Source organism: Rhinopithecus roxellana, chromosome 21 (genome assembly GCF_007565055.1).
Source record: "Rhinopithecus roxellana isolate Shanxi Qingling chromosome 21, ASM756505v1, whole genome shotgun sequence".
In the NCBI taxonomy this organism is placed as follows: Eukaryota; Metazoa; Chordata; class Mammalia; order Primates; family Cercopithecidae; genus Rhinopithecus; species Rhinopithecus roxellana.
Genome location: NC_044569.1, coordinates 23,482,986 through 23,501,586, shown reverse-complemented (window position 1 = coordinate 23,501,586; position 18,601 = coordinate 23,482,986). Strand labels below are relative to the sequence as shown.

At 41.7% G+C, this 18,601-nt stretch overlaps 1 protein-coding gene across 7 annotated transcripts in view; it reads right to left on the bottom strand.

The window, feature by feature from the left end:
• The window catches only part of LOC104682234 (serpin B6-like), a 56,672-nt gene that overhangs the window by 2,424 nt on the left and 35,647 nt on the right, over nucleotides 1–18,601 (bottom strand). For 4 of the 7 annotated variants that reach the window (XM_030925803.1, XM_030925800.1, XM_030925799.1 and 1 more), the window contains exons 4-7: nucleotides 18,048–18,165; nucleotides 16,771–16,913; nucleotides 12,096–12,251; nucleotides 9,559–10,622 (exon numbers count right to left, since the gene is read on the bottom strand). In XM_030925803.1, the coding sequence (XP_030781663.1) occupies nucleotides 10,218–10,622; nucleotides 12,096–12,251; nucleotides 16,771–16,913; nucleotides 18,048–18,165 (822 nt within the window). In that variant the 3' untranslated portion in view covers nucleotides 9,559–10,217. Of the gene's footprint in view, nucleotides 1–1,079; nucleotides 1,529–9,558; nucleotides 10,623–12,095; nucleotides 12,252–16,770; nucleotides 16,914–18,047; nucleotides 18,166–18,601 lie in introns of those variants that run through there. The other 3 variants (XR_004055652.1, XM_030925801.1, XM_030925802.1) reach the window with 1 other exon arrangement.

The following is an 18,601-nucleotide window of genomic DNA, read 5'->3' as shown; positions in this document are numbered from 1 at the left end:
AGACATCCACCCAAACATTCTCTGAAATTGCTCCTGAAGGGGATACTAATCATCTTCTAATTGCCTTGGCCAAAAGATACATCCCAGGTCTTATTTGATTTTGTCTGTTGGCGACATTTAGTCCTTTCCTCTTTGACCTTCCCAGGATGTCCAGAGCACCCTTCCCTTCTTTCCTGACTCTTTTGCCTGGTATCCTGATTCCTTTCCTGCCATTCTAAGCCCTCTTCTTTTCACTGTAATATGATCTTGTATGACCTCCACTATATTCATAGGTTCATGTTTCAACTTTTATTTCTTCAAAATCTCTAACCTGTCTCGAGCCATAGATGTTACCTGTGTACTACTGGACATCTCTCCGAAACCTGGGTGTTTCCCTCCCCAGTTCTTTTAACTAAATGATCAAAAGTCCTGTTATTTCTATCACTTTTGTGTTCCTCCCATCCATGCTCTCAACTCCATCATGTCTCATGTCTCTCCTAAACAATTAATTTTCCTACCTACAGTTCTGATCCATGCCAACCTATTGCCTACGCTGAAGTTCAGGTAAACATTCCAATTCTAATTATTTTATACCTCAGTTTAAAATCCTTTATAACATCCTCTTATCCAAAAAGATAAATTACAAACTATTGAGCAAGGAGTGTAAGCCTTTTAATGTCTTGATTTCTCCCTTCTTTTCTTTACAGCCTTAGCAAATTATTTACATTCCTTCATATCCTCTATTCATATACATGGGGTTGCTGGCATACAAGCTTGTCTTTCAAAATTCAGTTCAAATAATGTCTCCTGCAGGCAGCTTTTGCAGAGCTCTTCAGTTTGGGAATTCTGCTTTTAAAGATCCACATTCCTACTCTGCACCCCAAACCAATTAAGTCAAGATCTCTTGGGGGAGGGAACCAGGCCGCAGTATTTTGTAAAACTCGCTCAGTGATTTCCCTGTGGAATCCTAAAAGTAACTGTTCCCAAGAACCCTCCTCAGTAAGTCTTGGTGCAGGATTCGCCCCCATCTTTTCTCCATGACTTTGAAACCCCTCTCTCTAGTGGCTACAGACTCACATTTGAACTGTGCCCAAACTTACCTGCTCGGCCAGTTGAAAATGCCAAGGTCACTTCTCCATTGTGCATCAATTTCTCCTTGCTGGTCAGAACTAGATCCAGACTTTGGGCCCCACTTGGTCCATCCACTCCTTTTCCTCTTTGACCAGCAAAACAAATTAAATGATGAAAAATGCTTGTCTCCTCTGTGAAACTTACAGCAAATGTCTGGTGGTTTGAAGACCTTTACAAAGGATATAATTTGGCCCCTGGGAGTTTGGTTGTAAACACAGATATATCCCATGTAGGAAGCAGTGCTTGCAGGTGCAATGAGGCACAAGATAGCACCATGAGAACCATGACGTATCCAGGCCTGCAGTGGTTCAGATAGTGTGGATGAGGCACTGCAAGAGAGCGTCTGATGTGTCCACAGGGCCACGTCATGAAGTGCCATGTGGACTCTGTTGGTGGGGTTTCTTCGTTCCCTTGTGGACTATGGGAAAACACAAAAGGATTTTAAGCTAGGGAGAAACATAGTCATATTTGTATTTACAAAGATCCCTCTGGCTTCATCATGTTGTATATTGCAGAAGGGCACCATTGCCTGCAGTGAGATGTTAGGGACACAGAATGGGTGAGAGTTGAGGAAAGTTGAAATGAAGCGAAGGCAGGAGAAATGGACAGGAGGACATGGCCTTGAGGAATTCCCAGGACATAAATTTTGCATCACTTCTTGGACCATGAAAGGAAGAGGGAGCAGGAAGAATCAAAGATGAATCTAAGAATGAGCAAATCTAATTTTTCGAATAATGCAATGAAATGTGGAACTGGTCTGTTTTCCTAGTTAAGGAATTTGTCTGCAAGTCTATATTCATGAGGATTAATTGTATTTATTTTCTGAGTATGGACAATTTAAATGCTGGTCCCTAAAGGGAAACCTATCTCTCAGAGTAACTGAAGCCCAATTTCAGAGTGAGCCTGAACAGGCTCCCCACTCATGAAGCTTTCCCCCGGCCCACTGGGGAGGCGACAGGTAACTGATAATGTTCCAGAGTATATAATTCAGTGCCTCAGAAACTGTCCTCAGCCTCATCTTCTGTCTTCTTGCCTCATACCTAACTTCACATCTCTTCAGTTGGTACTGGGTAGTATCCGCTGGTTCTCAACTCCCGACTCAACCTTGACCTAGTTTTGTCTGACTCCCTTGGCTCCTGACTTTGTGGACCTCAGGAAGGGCACACTCCTCGGCTAGTCTCAGGTTGAGCTACCAGCGCCTCCAAATTATACTTCCACTTGTCAGGAGGAAAGTAGAGTCCAGGCATAATTGGAGCTTCCTAGGGTAGTTTGAGATCTCTGTATTCCTTGTTATAAAATGAACAAATACTCCACCTTAAAGAGTCTCACGGGGCGGGGCACAGTGGCTCATGCCTGTAATCCCAGCACTTTGGGAGGCCGAGGCAGGCGGATCACCTGAGGTCGGGAGTTCGAGACCAGCCTGGCCAACATGTTGAAACCCCATATCTACTGAAAATACAAAAATTAGCCAGGCGTGGTGGCAGGTGTCTGTGATCCCAGCTACTAGGAGGCTCTGAAGAAGGAGAACTGCTTGAACCTCGGGAAGTTGCAGTGAGCTGAGATTGCGCCACTTCACTCCAGCCTGGGAAACAGAACGAGACTGTCTCAAACAAACAAACAAAAAGAGTCTCACTGGAATTCCAACGTATCCTTCAGTGACTGACCATATACTCCAGCAACAGTTAGTTACTTCATATATGCCGGCCACACCTCTCAATCTTCCATGAGATTCCTAGCAAGCATACCTGCTTTTGAGAAAGTGTAAAAAAAAAAAAACAAAAAACAAAAAACAAAAAAAAAACCTAAAAAACAAAAAAAAAAAAAACAAAAACAAAGCACACTTGCTTCAGCTAATTAATGCTAAAGGAACAAAGATAGCATCATAAAATGTAAGCATTTGAAGGAACCATATTGTTGATGCTGTTCCTTATATTTTGCAGGGGAGGATGTGAAATAGAGGTAGTTTGTGTGATTTTCCCAGAGTCCCATGAAGAATTCATGGAAGAACTGAGACTACAGTTGGTATGACCACATTCCCAGAGAACTGCTTTTTTCTGCCACACCCTGCAGTAATAATATTGTCATGAGACAATTGGATGGTGTTTCATTCAGTGATGGAAGAAGAGTTTAATTGAAATGAATAAATGTCAGGAAAAATTAATTTGATTGTGATAACACTTAAGGAATGGAGTGTTCACGCTCTAGGAAACGTTGGGCTAAATGATGAAGTGGAGTGTCCCTGTATGTGATCTTTGGTGCTATTTTGCTGTAGGTAAATTCCTATTTTTAACTTCAAATGTGCTGTGACTGCATTAGTGCCAATTTTTTTGAGACTGGTGTACCTATCCTATTGGGTACATTCAATTTACACAAGTACATTCTCTTTTCAGTTCTCCCACCACTTCTCTCTGTTCAAACAATTAAAACCTTCTTGACTATTATTTGGTTAGTCCTTTGAGTTAATGAATCATTTTACAGGATCTGCTTCAGACAAATTAGTACTGCTTACTAACAGCACAATCCTAAATTCTAAAGACTACTGAGTTATAAAGTGAATGTCTAGATCATCCAAAATATACTGGCTGTGGTTTGGGTATGGATTTTTGTCTCCACCAAAACCCACACTGCAATTTAGTCCCTGGTGTGCCAGTGTTCTACTTAGGGAGAGGTGTCTGTGTCATATAGGTGGATTCCTTGTGAAAGCCTTGGTCCTGTTCTCCTGGTAGTCAGTGAGGTAGAATTAGCTCTCATGGAATGAATTAGTTCCTCCAAGAATGGGTTGTTATAAAGTAAGGTTTCCCCCCGTATTTGGTCCCTCTTCACATATGCCTGCATCCCCTTTGACCTTTTCCTCATTGAACCTGCAGGTTCAATGCAGGTTCACTGCAACCTCTGCCTCCCAAGGTTCAATGTCTTTTGACATAGCACAAAAGCCCTCTCCAGAAGCCTGGGGATGCCAGTGCCATACCTCTTGTATAGTCTGCAGAACATGAGCCAAATAAGCCTCCTTTCTTTATGAACTACCCAGACTCAGGTATTCCTGTATAGCAACGCAAAACAGACTAAGACAATGCTTATATTAAAATGTCTAGATTGTTACCAAGACAAATGTAAGCAATGAAACATACATGTTGTAGAGCATCTGCTGACCAAGGGTATGGAGAACCCAGTGGACCTTAATGTGAAAAGCATTACATTAATATGCCTGGTATTGTATTTCAAGGAACTTATAAAAGAAAAAAGTCTCCTGATATGGCATTGCCTGGAAACTGCCATTAGTCCCTCAGTAGTGAATTGTCAGTTTCTCCATTAATTTGAAGGAGGTTAAGGGGAAGTATTAAGTAACAGAGTTTGGAGGCAATTAGAAAGGTCTCTTTGGTTTCTAAATGTATGTTTTTGTGCTTTGATTGAATGTGTTGCAGATAGCAAAGTTGAATGGGAGATATCCTGATATCCTGTCAGATTTTAGCTTATCAATAGAGTTACCATTGATTGTTGAAACAGTGTGAGTTCATGCCACTTGTTCTAGTGTCCTGTCTGGTTCAGCATTAATCTCAGAATTTTCAGTTTTTAGTGGAGTAGTTTTTCTAATATCTGCATTCCCTCAAGCCAGAATGTGTTTGGTAGACCCGCACTGTGGACTTCAAGCTTCTGCCACACTCTTTCATAATAGTATGAAAGCTGTTTATTCAGTTATATTAGGCAGTGTTCACTCTGCAAACAGAAACTACATCAGAGATTTGAAGAGAAGAGAATTAATATAAAGAATTATTAAGTAATAGATTTTTTTAAAAAAACACTGTAATGGGAGCAGATATAGAAGGTACAAAAGAGAAATGGTCATTTCATGTCTTGGGGTAAGGGTAAAAAATAAGAGCTAGATACTTAGGAAAAGACATATGCTATGGACTGTATTATGTCCTCACAAAATTTTTATGTAAAAGCCCTAACCCCTAAGATTATAGTATCTGGAGATAGGACCTTTGGGAGTTGGTTGGGGTAAAATAAAGTCAGGAGGGTTGGGCCCTCTTGAAGGAATTGGTGGCATTAAAAGAAGAAGAAGAGAGAAATTGCTCTCCCTGCCATGTGAACATAGCTAGAAGGTGGCCTTCTGCAAGCCAGGAATAGAGCCCTCATCAGACACCAAATCTCCTAGCACCCTGATCTTGGACTTCCCAGCCTCCAAAACTCTAAGAAATGCCAGTTGCTTAAACTGCCCAGTCTATGGTATTTTATTTTTATTTTTATTTTCTGAGACAGTGTCTCACTCTGTTGCCCAAGGTGGAGTGCAGTGGCATGATCTTGGTTCACTGCAACCTCTGTCTCCTGGGTTCAAGCGATTCTCCTGGCTCAGCCAGCTGAGTAGCTGGGACTATAGGCAGGTGCCACCATGCCCAGTTAATTTTTTTGTTTTTGTTTTTGTTTTTGTATTTTTAGTAGAGATGGGGTTTCACCATGTTGGCCAGGATGGTCTCTTAACTCCTGACCTCAGGTGATCTGCCCACCTCGGCCTCCCAAAGTGCTGGGATTACAGGCATGAGCCACCACACCCAGACTGTGGTATTTTATTATATACACCTGAGCAAACTAATGTGACTGAATATCCCAAGGCTGATAGTCAGAGTTCTTTGAAGGTGTGGCTGCCACAGGAACATGCAGTCTGCAGTGGCTATGAAACTTGCCAGATGGCCAAAGCTGGCTTACAAGAAGCCATATGCCCTTGCTGGAGGGTGTGGGCAGGCTGTGGCTGGTCCGTAGAAGCAAATGTCTGGTAGGAATATAGTTGCCAGAAGTTGCATCTTGACCAAAGGCAGAAATGACCACTGTGTGGAGAAAGCATGCCCTGAGAATGTGGCTACAGATGACCAAGTGGGCTGAGTGCCTACATTGAATAATCCTCAGATCAGAATCCAGAAAGTGCGTTTCTACTGCTATCTTCTTATAGTGTCTCTCCAGCTCCCTCTACTGGCAAAGCCTAACACTGGGCCAGTCAGTCAAGTTCTTGTTATAGGATCCAGCTTTACTACCATAAAGTCCACAAAGGTAGATTTGGAGCTGATAAACAACAAATTGATACCTGGCACAGCAATGAATGGAGTTATCAGGCAAACCTGTCATTAAATTTGGGATGATAACTAGTGAATCTGTCTCTGTTCCGGATCCTCTCCAGAATCCTTCAAGGACAATATGTAAGGAATTCACTGATAAAACATTGTATGCTTGGTCGCAAGTAGCTAGAGAAAGCAAACTACTTCCAGCCTGGCACGATAGCTCATGCCTGTAATCCCAGCACTTTGGGAGGCCAAGGCGGGCGGATCACGAGGACAGGAGTTCAAGACTAGTATAGGTGGGAGAAGAATTTTATGCTGCATTCCCCAACAGCCACTAGATATGCCAATCAGGTGTGCATGGTCCATGCTATGACCTGTGAGTATCAGATTAACGTCAGCTTGTGCAGCCAGCCCACAGGACTGGAAACCTCCCTCCAGTCCTCTGCCCCCTCCATCTCCTTCAACACAGAAGCTTCAGGTCAGGAAAGGAAAGGCCATCTTTCACATGCCGAAGCGCATCAGCTTCTTGAGGGGTGCCTCATGCGGGTACAGCCTGCATTTTCTCAGTCTCTAAACCACCCCCTGCTTTGGACTTCTCCTTTGCAATTGTGGCCCTGCAGCCCTCTTTGAGAAGAGGGATGCAAGAGCCTTAGAGTTCCCATTGATTGATGCATAGGAGGAGTGAAGGCTCTCAGGACCTCCATTCAGGACTCCTGGAGGGAGCAGCAATGCTTCCAGAGTTCATAGCACCCAGATGCACCTGACCTGAGGTCTGTATCCCAGGATGCTCATCCCTGGGTCCAGGATGATGTGCTTTTGGTGCCGGAAGTTTCCAAGTCCCACTTTTCAGATGGGATAACACAGCCAAAGAAATCAGACTTCATGTTAAAGAGAGACAGGTTTCTGGTCCCTACTCTTCCTGCACTATTCTGACAGCTGCCCTTCTGGTAGGAGCTGATATAGGCAAGTTTCATGATTACAAGAGGAAGAGATTACCCATGGCTCTTCTGGAGGTACCAGGCTTGTTTGAGTAATGTTCCAGTTTTTGGCGTTACCAGACATTGGATCCACATTCTACCTCATTGCCAGCTACAAGAACTTGTTCGAGTTACTTCTGAGTCTCAGATTCCTCATGGGTTTATTATCCCTGAGGATTAAATAATCTATATAAAATGTCCAATGCAAAGAAGGTGTTCAGTAAACATCTCTGAAGAGGTGAGATAAACTTTTTTCCCTAGAATTCAATTCTAAATGGAACTCACTTTGTGGCTGCTTACAAGAAACACTACACAGTGTAAAGGAAATGTCTTAGTGCAATTTCACAAAAGACATGGAGTTATTATTTGGGAGGGTGGACCTTTCGCTGAAGTGTAGTTGTTTTGATCATCTCATATTCACCTTGTTGGTGATGGAGGGATCTCCCCCACTAAATAGTAGGAGACAACCAGACACATAGCATGAGACGCTGGACAGATGAAACTGGCAGCAGTTTATTAGTCACATCTGCTCACAGCTCAAGGAGGGAGGTCACCGCATGCCATGCAGGGTCACAGGAGAGTTGCATTTGGGAATAGAGTGAATCAGCAGGGGCTGTGGAAGGCAGGCTTTGCAATAACAAGAGGAAGAGGCAATTCCTGGATCCTCCAGATGTGACAGGCTTGTTTGAATAAGTTTCCAGGCTGGAGGGCAGTGAGCCAGGTTGAGACCCAGGTGGGGTAGCACTGACTGGCTGATAGGGGAACTTAGAAGGAGGAGGAGGTTTCCTGCTCAGTGGGTGAACAGGGTGCACATATCTGACAAGAGCAGGGGACTGCATGGCCAGGCCTCTGAGGCCCTGAGAAGCCCATAGATGTCAAGGCAGCACACAGATTTCAGGCCTTACAAGACAGAAATAAAATATTGAGTGATAACTCTTCAAAGAGAATATGACAAACATAATTTTACAAAATGCTCTAGGAACAATATGCATATTGTTATCTCTATGTTTTATGATTTACATGGCTAAAGTCTGATTATATTTCTATAACAGATAAAACCATTATCATTCATTTTCATAATTCACTATTGAAATGATTTGATTATCTTCATGCCAGGAAAGAGAAAAAAAAAAACCACCTTCCTGTTTGGATAGTTAGAGACTACTCCATTTACACTCCCCACTCCCACCTCTTACTGCACTTGACTGGACTATCCGCAAGGCAGTGCAAAGAGGCACGTGCTTCCTTGAGGAACAGGGCGCCACCCTGTGGCCCCTGGCTATAACACTCAGAGGCTCTCTGCAGTGGGAGAATCACATGAGCTGATTATTCCCCACCTTTCAGAGCTCTTTCCAAGTCCAAGTGATGGGCAGAGGAGGAAGAGGAATGAGAGTAGCAAACCCGGCAACCTCCGATACTCCCGCTTTCCTCTCTCAGCCCACATACAACGTGGATGTTTCCTTATAATCCTCAGTCCAATTCTCTCCCTGAAGCTAGGTAGCTGGCTTTGGTGCAAAGGGAAAAGTGGGCCAGTTATGGAAAGAAAATATGGGTTGTGTCAGTGAAGTTCTGAGGGTTAAGGGTCTTTCTGACTGCAAGGGGGTTGATGGAATAAGTCTTTTTCAGCCGTGCCCTAGAAAACAATATAACCCTCCCTATTCAATCTAAATCATCAGTGTGTTCCCTTATCACTTATCACAGCAGTTGCATTTCAAGCCTGTAACACAAATGGCCACAGAAAGCTTAACTTCCTTTTCAAAAAATATTTCGAACATAGAACGACATGTGATGTTTACCCATGAAGCTGTCTCAGACTACATTACTGTGAACAGAATACATATAATCACCTCTGCCTCCTGATAGCAAGTGTAAATTTTCAGAGAAAGTGGATAGTTGTACATTTGAATAGGCTTGTGACCCACTGATCCCCATGAAGGCAAACTATGATTAAAACAGAAACATCCGGGAAATTGGACTGAATTCTCACTGGTCTCGGTTAACTGCTCTCTCACCCTCTGTGCCAGCTTCTGAAGAGCTGGAATAGAGGTCGCTGCTGAAAATTTTTTTCTTTCTTTCTCTTTCTTTCTTTTCCTTCCTTCCCTCCCTCCCTCCTTTCTTTCTTTCTCTATTTCTTTCTTCCTTCCTTCCTTCCTTCCCTCCTTCCTTCCTTCCTTCCTTCCCTCCCTCCTTTCCTTTCTTTCTCTTTCTTTTTCTTTCTTTCTTTCCTTCTCTCTCTCTCTCTCTCTGTCTCTCTCTCTCTCTCTCTCTCTCTCTCCTCACCCAGGCTAGAGCACAGTGGCACAATCTCAGCTCACTGCAACCTCCACCTGCCAGGTTCAAGTGATTCTCCTGCCTTAGCCTCCCAAGTAGCTGGGACTATAGGTGTGCAGCACCATGCCCAGCTACTTTTTGTATTTTCAGTACTGACAGGGTTTCACCATGTTGGCTGGGCTGGTCTCAAACTCTTAGCCTCAGATGATCTGCCCATCTTGGCCTCCCAAAGTGCTGGTTACAGGTGTGAGCCACCATGCTGGGCCACTTCTGAGAATTGCTGAGTCCTGCTCACCATACTTCCTCCCCAGTCTCCATTTCACTTTCTATTGTTCCATTAAAAATGGGCCCATTTGTCAATACTATTGAACAGAGAAGACAGAAAATAACATGTATCTTCTTGTGTTTGGGAAAACAGAAGCATAGCAGACTGTGAGGGTGGCACCATATACAAAGTGAAGAGACAGCAGATAACTCTGACAGTTGGAATATGTTGGTGTGGGCAGTGGGGAGAGGGTAACACCTCATTTCAAGCAGAGGGGTTTGACTAAGTGGTCATTGATACCACCTGCAAAGTGACCACAAAATCCTTGGAGACAATCAAGTTCAGACCCTAGAAAACATTTAACATGCAAACACACACACAAGGGTTCTCAACAAGGAATTTCCAAATTAGATTCCTAACATCTCATTTTTGACTGCTGCAATAATAAAGTCACTTTGGGTCACAGGCACACTGTAAAGAGTGGAGGAAATGTAGGTCACTAAGAGAAAAGAGAAGGACTACATCCAATGACTACCTATGTCCTTATGGAGATGAAAACCGGCCACAGAAGAGAATACCATTGGTTTTGCTGTGCTGGATGAAGAAAAGGAAGGGATGGTCTGCACAGAACCTGAGGGAGTAACTGGCACAACAAAAAACTATTTCTTCGGTGGTAGCTGCTGCTGCTTCTGTACCTTCCTCATTGACCTCCACAAAGGACTTGTGCATGACCTTAGACAAGTACAGATCCTTCTTAGACGACATTCCTGTGAAGTCTGCCCTGTCCTGTTCAAAGGCATCGGCCATGCCCATACTGCGAAGGACGTCTTCCATGTTGTAAGTTTCCTCTAGTTTAAATCTAGGAAGGAAAACTTCCATCTCTCGTTCATGCATCTTGTCTGGGTTTGTCCATTCTATGAATCTCTCATAAGAAAGTTCTTTCTCCACCTAGAAGAAGAGTGTTGGATGTTTTAGGGTCTAGATCAGTGTTACCCAATACAGTTTTCTGCTATGATGTTAACGATGTATGGCCATGCTGCCAAATGTGATAGCCATGAGCCAAATATGGCTATGGAGCACTAGAAGTGTGTGTAGTACAAAGGAAGCCTTGATTTTTAAAATTTTATTTAATTTTAACTAATGTAAATGTAAATAATTACAGGTGGCTAGTGGCTACCATATTGGACTGCACACATCTGGATGACAGCACAGTAATGCTAAACCATTCAAATATGAATTGATTTTATATTTCTGTGCTTTGACTCTTCATTTCCAGAAACTTAGTCAAACCATTTCCCTGAGGCAGAATCTTACAGTTTGGCTGCATTTGTATAAGAACAGCTGTTCTTACAAAGTTTGGTGTTGTAGCTTAACAGAAGCATGTTGAGGTAGGACATCTCACACTTGCCTTTTCTTCCATCCAAACTTTCTTCCAACGAATCCATCATCATTTTCCATTAATTTAAATTTCCAAATCTCTCTCTCATCTGGCCCCTACTCCATCTCTGCTGCCACTGCCTTCATTCAGGCCCTTGTCATGTCTTGCTTGAAAGGCATAGCAACATCCCTTCTGACCTATCTCTATTATCGATACTTCCAACTCATCTATTGCAGGCAAAAGGATTAGTTTTCTAGAAACTCAAATTACTCTCCAGCTAAATTTTTCATTGACGCTCTACAACCTTGCTATTCAGTGTGGTCCATGGACTAGCAGCCTCAGCATCACTGAGGAGCTTGGTGGAAATGCAGATTCTCAGGCTCCTCCATTCCAGTCCTACTAAATCAGAATCTTCTTTCTTTCTTTTTTTTTTTTTTTTTTTTTTTTTTATTATACTTTAAGTTCTAGGGTACATGTGCATAACGTGCAGGTTTGTTACATATGTATACTTATGCCATGTTCAGAATCTTCTTTCTAACAAGATCCTCAAATGATGCACGGAGTCACAGCAGCTGTTCCCCCACATGACTGCTTTCTAAAGAGCAAACTTACAACTATGGGGCAAGGTTGTGGAGAAGACTACTAATATTAGTCAATGGCATACTCTCTGCATCGGAACAAATGCATTATATATACTATGTCTTTCATCCCTCATAGGGAGGTACTGCCACCATTTTCCACAGGAATAAACAGCCTGAAAGAGTACAGATTTCTAAATTGTAAAGCAGGACACTGAATTCTGACCTGGTTCAGAGTTCAGAGTTGACCCCCAACCCGAGCCCATTTGAGGATAAGAGTATTTTCTAAATTGTGTTCAACACTTAGAACACCACCCCACTGGATGTAATCATGAAAAGAGAAAAGGGCATGTGGCCAAATATGTCAGGGAAACACTGGTAAAAGCAAATTTTCAACGTTTTTTTTCCTAAAAGGCTTGTGAGAGCCTTTACTATGACAAAATACATACTTTGAACACTCATTACCATTTTCAAATCAGTGTTTTCATTGGGAAGCAAAATGATCATATTCAGTTCCTTTCCAACATAGGGAAGCACTAGAATTTGGCTGGATATTTTCCTTACATAGGTCATTTTAAAGATGGATTCCTTAAACATCATTTGCACAGGTTTTTCTTTGTTCTAGAAAGGAAATGGATACACATTAAGTTGAAGCACAAGAGTTGAATATTGAGCATAATCAACAGAGTTGGTCACTTTCTGCCCCTACAAATGCTTTCTTTCTTTGGTCTCTAGAACCCCGTATTAGACCCTTCCTTTACTGGTTCATGGTCATTACCTCAGTCTCCAAACACTGGGCTACCCAGGGCTCAGTCCTTATCTTGCTTTCTGTTGGTGATCTTGAAGGAGATCAGAAATATACCACTTTGGTTTAAGAATATTTTGAACTGAAGGCATTAGAGTTCCTGAAATAGCCTATCTGCCTAAAAGCAGAATCTCCCCAAAAAAACTCAATTTTCATTATTCTCTTCTTTGGTAACAATTCTAATTTTCTTAGAGATGAAAAGTCTGCACACACACAGCCAGATATTGTCACAAGCCTATTACCTCTGCCATCGATTCTGCTCCAAAAGGATCCATTTATCTTTCCACAAAAGGCATTTGTTTTTCCCAAGTGCCCTTTGTTCCCCTCCCTTTCTCCTATGAAGTTGGGTAAAAACACCACAAATTCTAATGAGCTCTTCAAATTACTTATCACTGAGTTTTCCCATGTACGTGTGTGATGCACAAGTTAATAAATTTCTGTTCGTTTTCTCGTTAATTCTCTTTTGTCACTCTACAAGGTCCCAGCCAAAGAACTTGCGAATATAGAGGAAAAAGAAGTCCTTTTCACCCCTATCGTTTCATTAGGTTCTGGTTCCCCCAGAACCTGTAACACATATGGCCTCACCTCCTTCTGTCCTTGTCTCAAATACCACCTCCTTCAGTGAGGGATTCCTTGAGACCCCTACAGGAAATTGTGCTGCCCCACCTCAACTTTCTATCAACTTTTCTTTGTACCTGTCTCCATAGCACTGCTTTTTAATATATGTTTACTGTCTTTCTCCCCCAAGAACATGTAAGCTTCATGAGGAGAGGGACACTTTGCAGATTTTGAACATGGCTGGAATAGTACCTAGCACAATACATGACATACAGTGAGCGCTCAATCACTGTTCATTAAATAAATGAAGAAACAAACAACAACAAAAATACTGAAAAAAAAAAAAGAAAAATTAACACAACTTACTAGAAGAACACCGCATCTGTTGCTAATGCATCCTCAAACAGTAAGAATGATTCGAGGACCATTTTTATATTCTACGCAATAATTCTGCTCAATTGCTGAGTCTTTTCTAAGTTAATAATAGCAGCTACTGTGAATTTATTGAATACTAGAGGAATAGTCAAAAACACTTTATAGTCCCCAGTTCTCAGATATATCACATAATTCTATATTAAGTAAATGACCTCCAAAATATTTGTGTTTCAGCTGTTATCTTCATATTGTTGCTCACACAAACTAACGCTCAACCATAAATATCCTCTTCTTTAGTTCCGTCACTTTAAGCCGGGTTTTAGCAAACTTGTTTCTGGAAATGGCCCAATAGTAGACATTTTCAGCTTGGTGTCTGTACAGTTTCTGTTGCAACTACAGAGTGAGTATCCCTTATCTGAAATGTATGGGGCCAGAAGCGTTTCAGATTTTGGATTTTTTTCAGATTTTGAAATATTTGTATTATACCTACTGGTTGGGCATCCTTAATCTTTTTTTTTTTTTTTTTTTTTTTCTTGTGACAGAGTCTCGCTCTGTCACCCAGGCTGAAGCGTAGTGGTGTGATCTCGGCTCACTGCAACCTCCGCCTCCCAGGTTCAAGCGATTTCCCTGCCTCAGCCTCCCAAGTAGCTGGGACTACAGGTGCCCACCACCACGCCCAGCTAATTTTTTGTATTTTTAGTAGAGACGGGGTTTCACCATGTTAGCCAGGATGGTCTCGATCTCCTGACCTCGTGATCCACCTGCCTCTGCCTCCCAAAGTGCTGGGATTACCGGTGTGAACCACCGAGCCTGTCCCGAGCATCTTTAATCTTAAAATCTATAATCCACAATGCTTTAATGACCACTTTCTTTGAGCATCATGTTGGTGGTCAAAAAGTTTCAGATGTTTGGAGCATTTCAGATTTTGTATTTTCAAGTTAGGGGCACTCAATGGTACTTAACTCTGCTGTTGTAAAATGAAAGCACCTATAGATAGTATTTTAGCATATGAACACAGCTGTATTTCAATAAAACTTTATTTATAAAAATAAGTGATGGACTAGACCTGACCATTGGGCATAGTTTGCCAACTACTGGTCTAGGAAAATTCCTCTCCCCACTTTCAAATCCCAAAACTTCTAGTCTTGTGATACAAAAGGATCCAATCTTGGTCATTTGTAATAACTCAATGATTCACTAAATTTGCAATTGTATAGGTAAGTTTTATTTTATTTTGTAATTAAAGAAGTAAAATGAAAATGTATATCATCTCAAAATCTTCACCCTTTGAGAAAGTGCATAGGTTGGTGCACTTAACATTAATTGCAACTTGTTTGTGTGTGTGTGTGTGTACGTGTGTGTGTGTGTGTAAAGACTAGAAAGCAAAACAGAATTCTTCATCTCCTTATAGCATAAAATAAGTCTGGCCTGTGAGATAAAGAAAAAAAGTTTTTCTTCATGAGAAAAATGGCAGAACCTTAGAAAGACAAGATTTACTCTTCTTCCTCTGTCCTTGCTGCTTTCTCTTGCCTGGATTGTGTATCTAATGTCTGAACCAGCTTGTGACCATGAGGAAGTAAGTCATGGAAGTAATGAAGGCAGAGCAGAAGAGAGAGTGATTCCCTGAAACTTTCACTTACATCCCACATCAGCCTTGGCCTCTGCCCACCTCCAGAATTCCTATTGTGGAGGAAGACTATCAAGAGTTTAAACCTTGAGCGTTGAGTTTTCTGTCAATTGCAGTTTAACGAAATCCTAATACAAATTTAAAACAAAACAAATTTTGTTTTAAAAAATTTAAGGACAGAGGCCAGGCGGGGTGGCTCACTCCTGTAATCCCAGCACTGTGGGAGGCCGAGGCAGGCGGATCTTGAGGTCAGGAGATGGAGACCATTCTGGCTAACACAGTGGAACCCCATCTCTACTAAAAATACAAAAACATTAGCCGGGCGTGGTGGTGGGCGCCTGTAGTCCCAGCTACTTGGGAGACTGAGGCAGGAGAATGGCATGAACCTGGGAGGCAGAGCTTGCAGTGAGCCGAGTTCACATCACTGCACTCTAGCCTGGGCGACAGAGCGACACTCCGTCTCAAACAAACAAACAAACAAACAAAATTTAAGGACAGAAATAGTTTTCCAGGGGAAAATGCAACAGTTCATTTTAAAATAAAGCTAGAAAGAACATACATTCCTTGAGAAACCAAAGACTCAATCAGGCTCAGGTGGGCACAGAAGATTTAACTAGTGATTAATAATTAACTTAATATATTCTATCTACTTTTGAAAATATCCTGAAATCTCTAGAGTTAAACAAAAGAAAGAATAAACCAGATGTAGAGAAAGATAAAGGGCCTTTTGCAAGTAATGTATTCCAAGTTGGAGGTAGCTGAACTCTATGTCTGTCCTGTGTAAGTGTTTTTGCTCACCTAGTTTTTAGGTTAAAATTTGTGCTTATTCCTCTTTATTATCAACAGAAGACTGAACATAATTCATTGGTTCAGTACTTGTTGAGCACAAGTGTGAGAGAGATAAGCACTGGTAAGGTAGCAGTCTCCACACTCAAATGGCAACAAAGTGGGAAAAGGGACACCTGATTCAGCCACTGCAATGCCACCATGGAGCAGGAGGGATCGCTGTGATGGCTTGGAGGAAGAGACAGCTTAGGGAGGTGCACTGTTGAAAAGGCTTTCCGGAAGGAACAATGAAAGAAAGAAAGGCACATATAGGTACTGTTGAGAAATGAAGATAGAGAAATATGCGAGATCCAAGAGCCTCACACATCATACCACTCATTTGAACTTTATCTCACAAGTTTTGGGAAGCCAAGGGCTATAGACTCAGATTTGTGGTATAGATGTGAATACAGATGAGACAGGGAGCTGGACCAGAAGCCTGGGAGTATGTAGCCACTGTTGATGAGACACAAAAAGGAGATGAAGGGTAGGAGAAAGGCCCCTAGGTGTGGAGGGGAGTCCTGCTGCTGGACTACCAAAGGGTCATGTCAAAGCTACCAAGAGTCAAGTTTTAAAACCAACGTGAAGGCCGGGCGCGGTGGCTCAAGCCTGTAATCCCAGCACTTTGGGAGGCCGAGACGGGCGGATCACGAGGTCAGAAGATCGAGGCCATCCTGGCTAACACGGTGAAACCCCGTCTCTACTAAAAAATACAAAAAAAACTAGCCGGGCGAGGTGGTGGGCGCCTGTAATCCCAGCTACTTGGGAGGCTGAGGCAGGAGAATGGCGTGAACCCGGGAGGCGGAGCTTGCAGTGAGCCGAGATCCGGCCACTGCACTCCAGCCTGGGCGGCAGCGCGAGACTCCATCTCCAAAAAAAAAAAAAAAAAAAACCAACGTGAAGACAGAGACTGTTCCCAAGAATCACCATTGAAATTGAAAAATATTCACCTTGCTAATTTTAAAAGGCATTTCCCTGGTCATCTCTTTCACAAACTGACTTTCCCAGTTTCCTTTGAAGTAGATGGCATTCACGAGAATCAGCTTAGTCAATGAATCAACTGAATCTGGAGAGAGCATCTCTGTAATTTTACCTGTTAAGAAGAATTAAAGAACCATTTAGCTAAAAGTATTCCCTGATGATTTTAGGGATATTCAGATTATGTCATCTGTTTGAGAAAGCAAGTATGCATGAAGGTAGTTCGTGGTGTCCTAAAATATAACCATGTAAAGGGATGCTTATCCTCACAATGACCATAGTAACAACACTGCAACAAAAACTCGAAATAGAGCTCTTGTAATAAAAACATCACTATTTGAATAGAAAGCATAAAACAAAAAAGTAGATATTAATGGGAAGAGGATGACCTGATAATATATAGCAAGGAATGATTGATGCCTGTGGTTTAAAGAAATAAACATAAAAGACTGGCAAAAACGTGAGCAGTTGTAGCAAGCGTAAGAACAGTTTAAGAACTAAAGCCTAAAAAGGGCATGGCTGGCTGGATGCTGTGGCTCACGCCTGCAATCCCAGCACTTTGGGAGGCCGAGATGGGTGGATTGTTTGAGGTCAGGAGTTCAAGACCAGCCTGGCCAACATGGTGAAACCCTGCATCTACTAAAAATACAAAAATTAGCTGGGCATGGTGGCAGGTGCCTGTAGTCCCAGCTATCCTAGCTACTCTGGAGGCTAAGACAGGAAAATTGTTTGAACTCAAGAGGTGGAGGTTGCAGTGAGCTGAGATCGTGCCACTTTACTCTAGCCTGGGCAACAGAGCAAGACTCTGTCTCAAAAAAAAAAAAAAAAAAAAAAAAAAAAGAAAGAAAAGAAAAGAAAAAAGAAAAGAAAAGAAAAGTCATGGCCAAGCATCCTGCCACATTACACAGATAAACCATAGCGCATAGGCAATACTAGAGAGGGAGGCCTTTAAATTCAAATGTTAATGCTATGTGTGAATAGAACACTATCTAATATTAACAACAGAAATGTGTAGGTTCTTCTGGAAGAGATGTACTGCATATTGAGAGATATCACAGATAGATGATAAGAGCAGGGATAAAGCTAGAGAAAAGGTCTACACTCTGGCAATATTTCAGAAGCAAGTTTTTAAAGTTTGCATAGTTTAGAGAAAAAAATCACTCCTTGTCATATGTAACAGTTTTATGAAGAAACTAACTGTTAAGACTGTTTGAAATATTATTGAAATAAAATACCAATATGTTTTCACCTTCCGTTTTTTCAGCAATCCAGTTATTTATGTGTATTCTGGACTTTTCTGTATCATTCAGGAAATCAAGCTGCGTTAGCTTTGCTTGGTAGAATTTGCCACAGGAATCTGTAAAACACTAGGAAAAACTGAGCAATATAATATGACAGCTAACGAGATAATTAACACCAACAACTTACTTCTTCATTGTGACACCTCAGAAAATCAATAATTTTATTATTTATCATATATAAATTCCAAACAAGTGTGAGAAATTAACATAAAGTCCAAATTATTTTCAGCTATTCCTAATCTTAGCTTATAAACTAAGTAATACAGTGATCTGCATATCAATTAATTTTCATCAACTGCTGGATCTTTCAAGAGAGTGGCAATGCATCAGTGAGATAATAAAAGACACTGAGAAATCTCCAAGATGACATAACAATCCTTAACATGTAAGCACCAAATAGAGGAGCATCAAGATACATAAGGCAAAAACAAATAGAACTGAAAGAAGAAATAGATGAATCCACTATTATAATTGGAGACTTCAGCACCCCTCTATCGGTAGT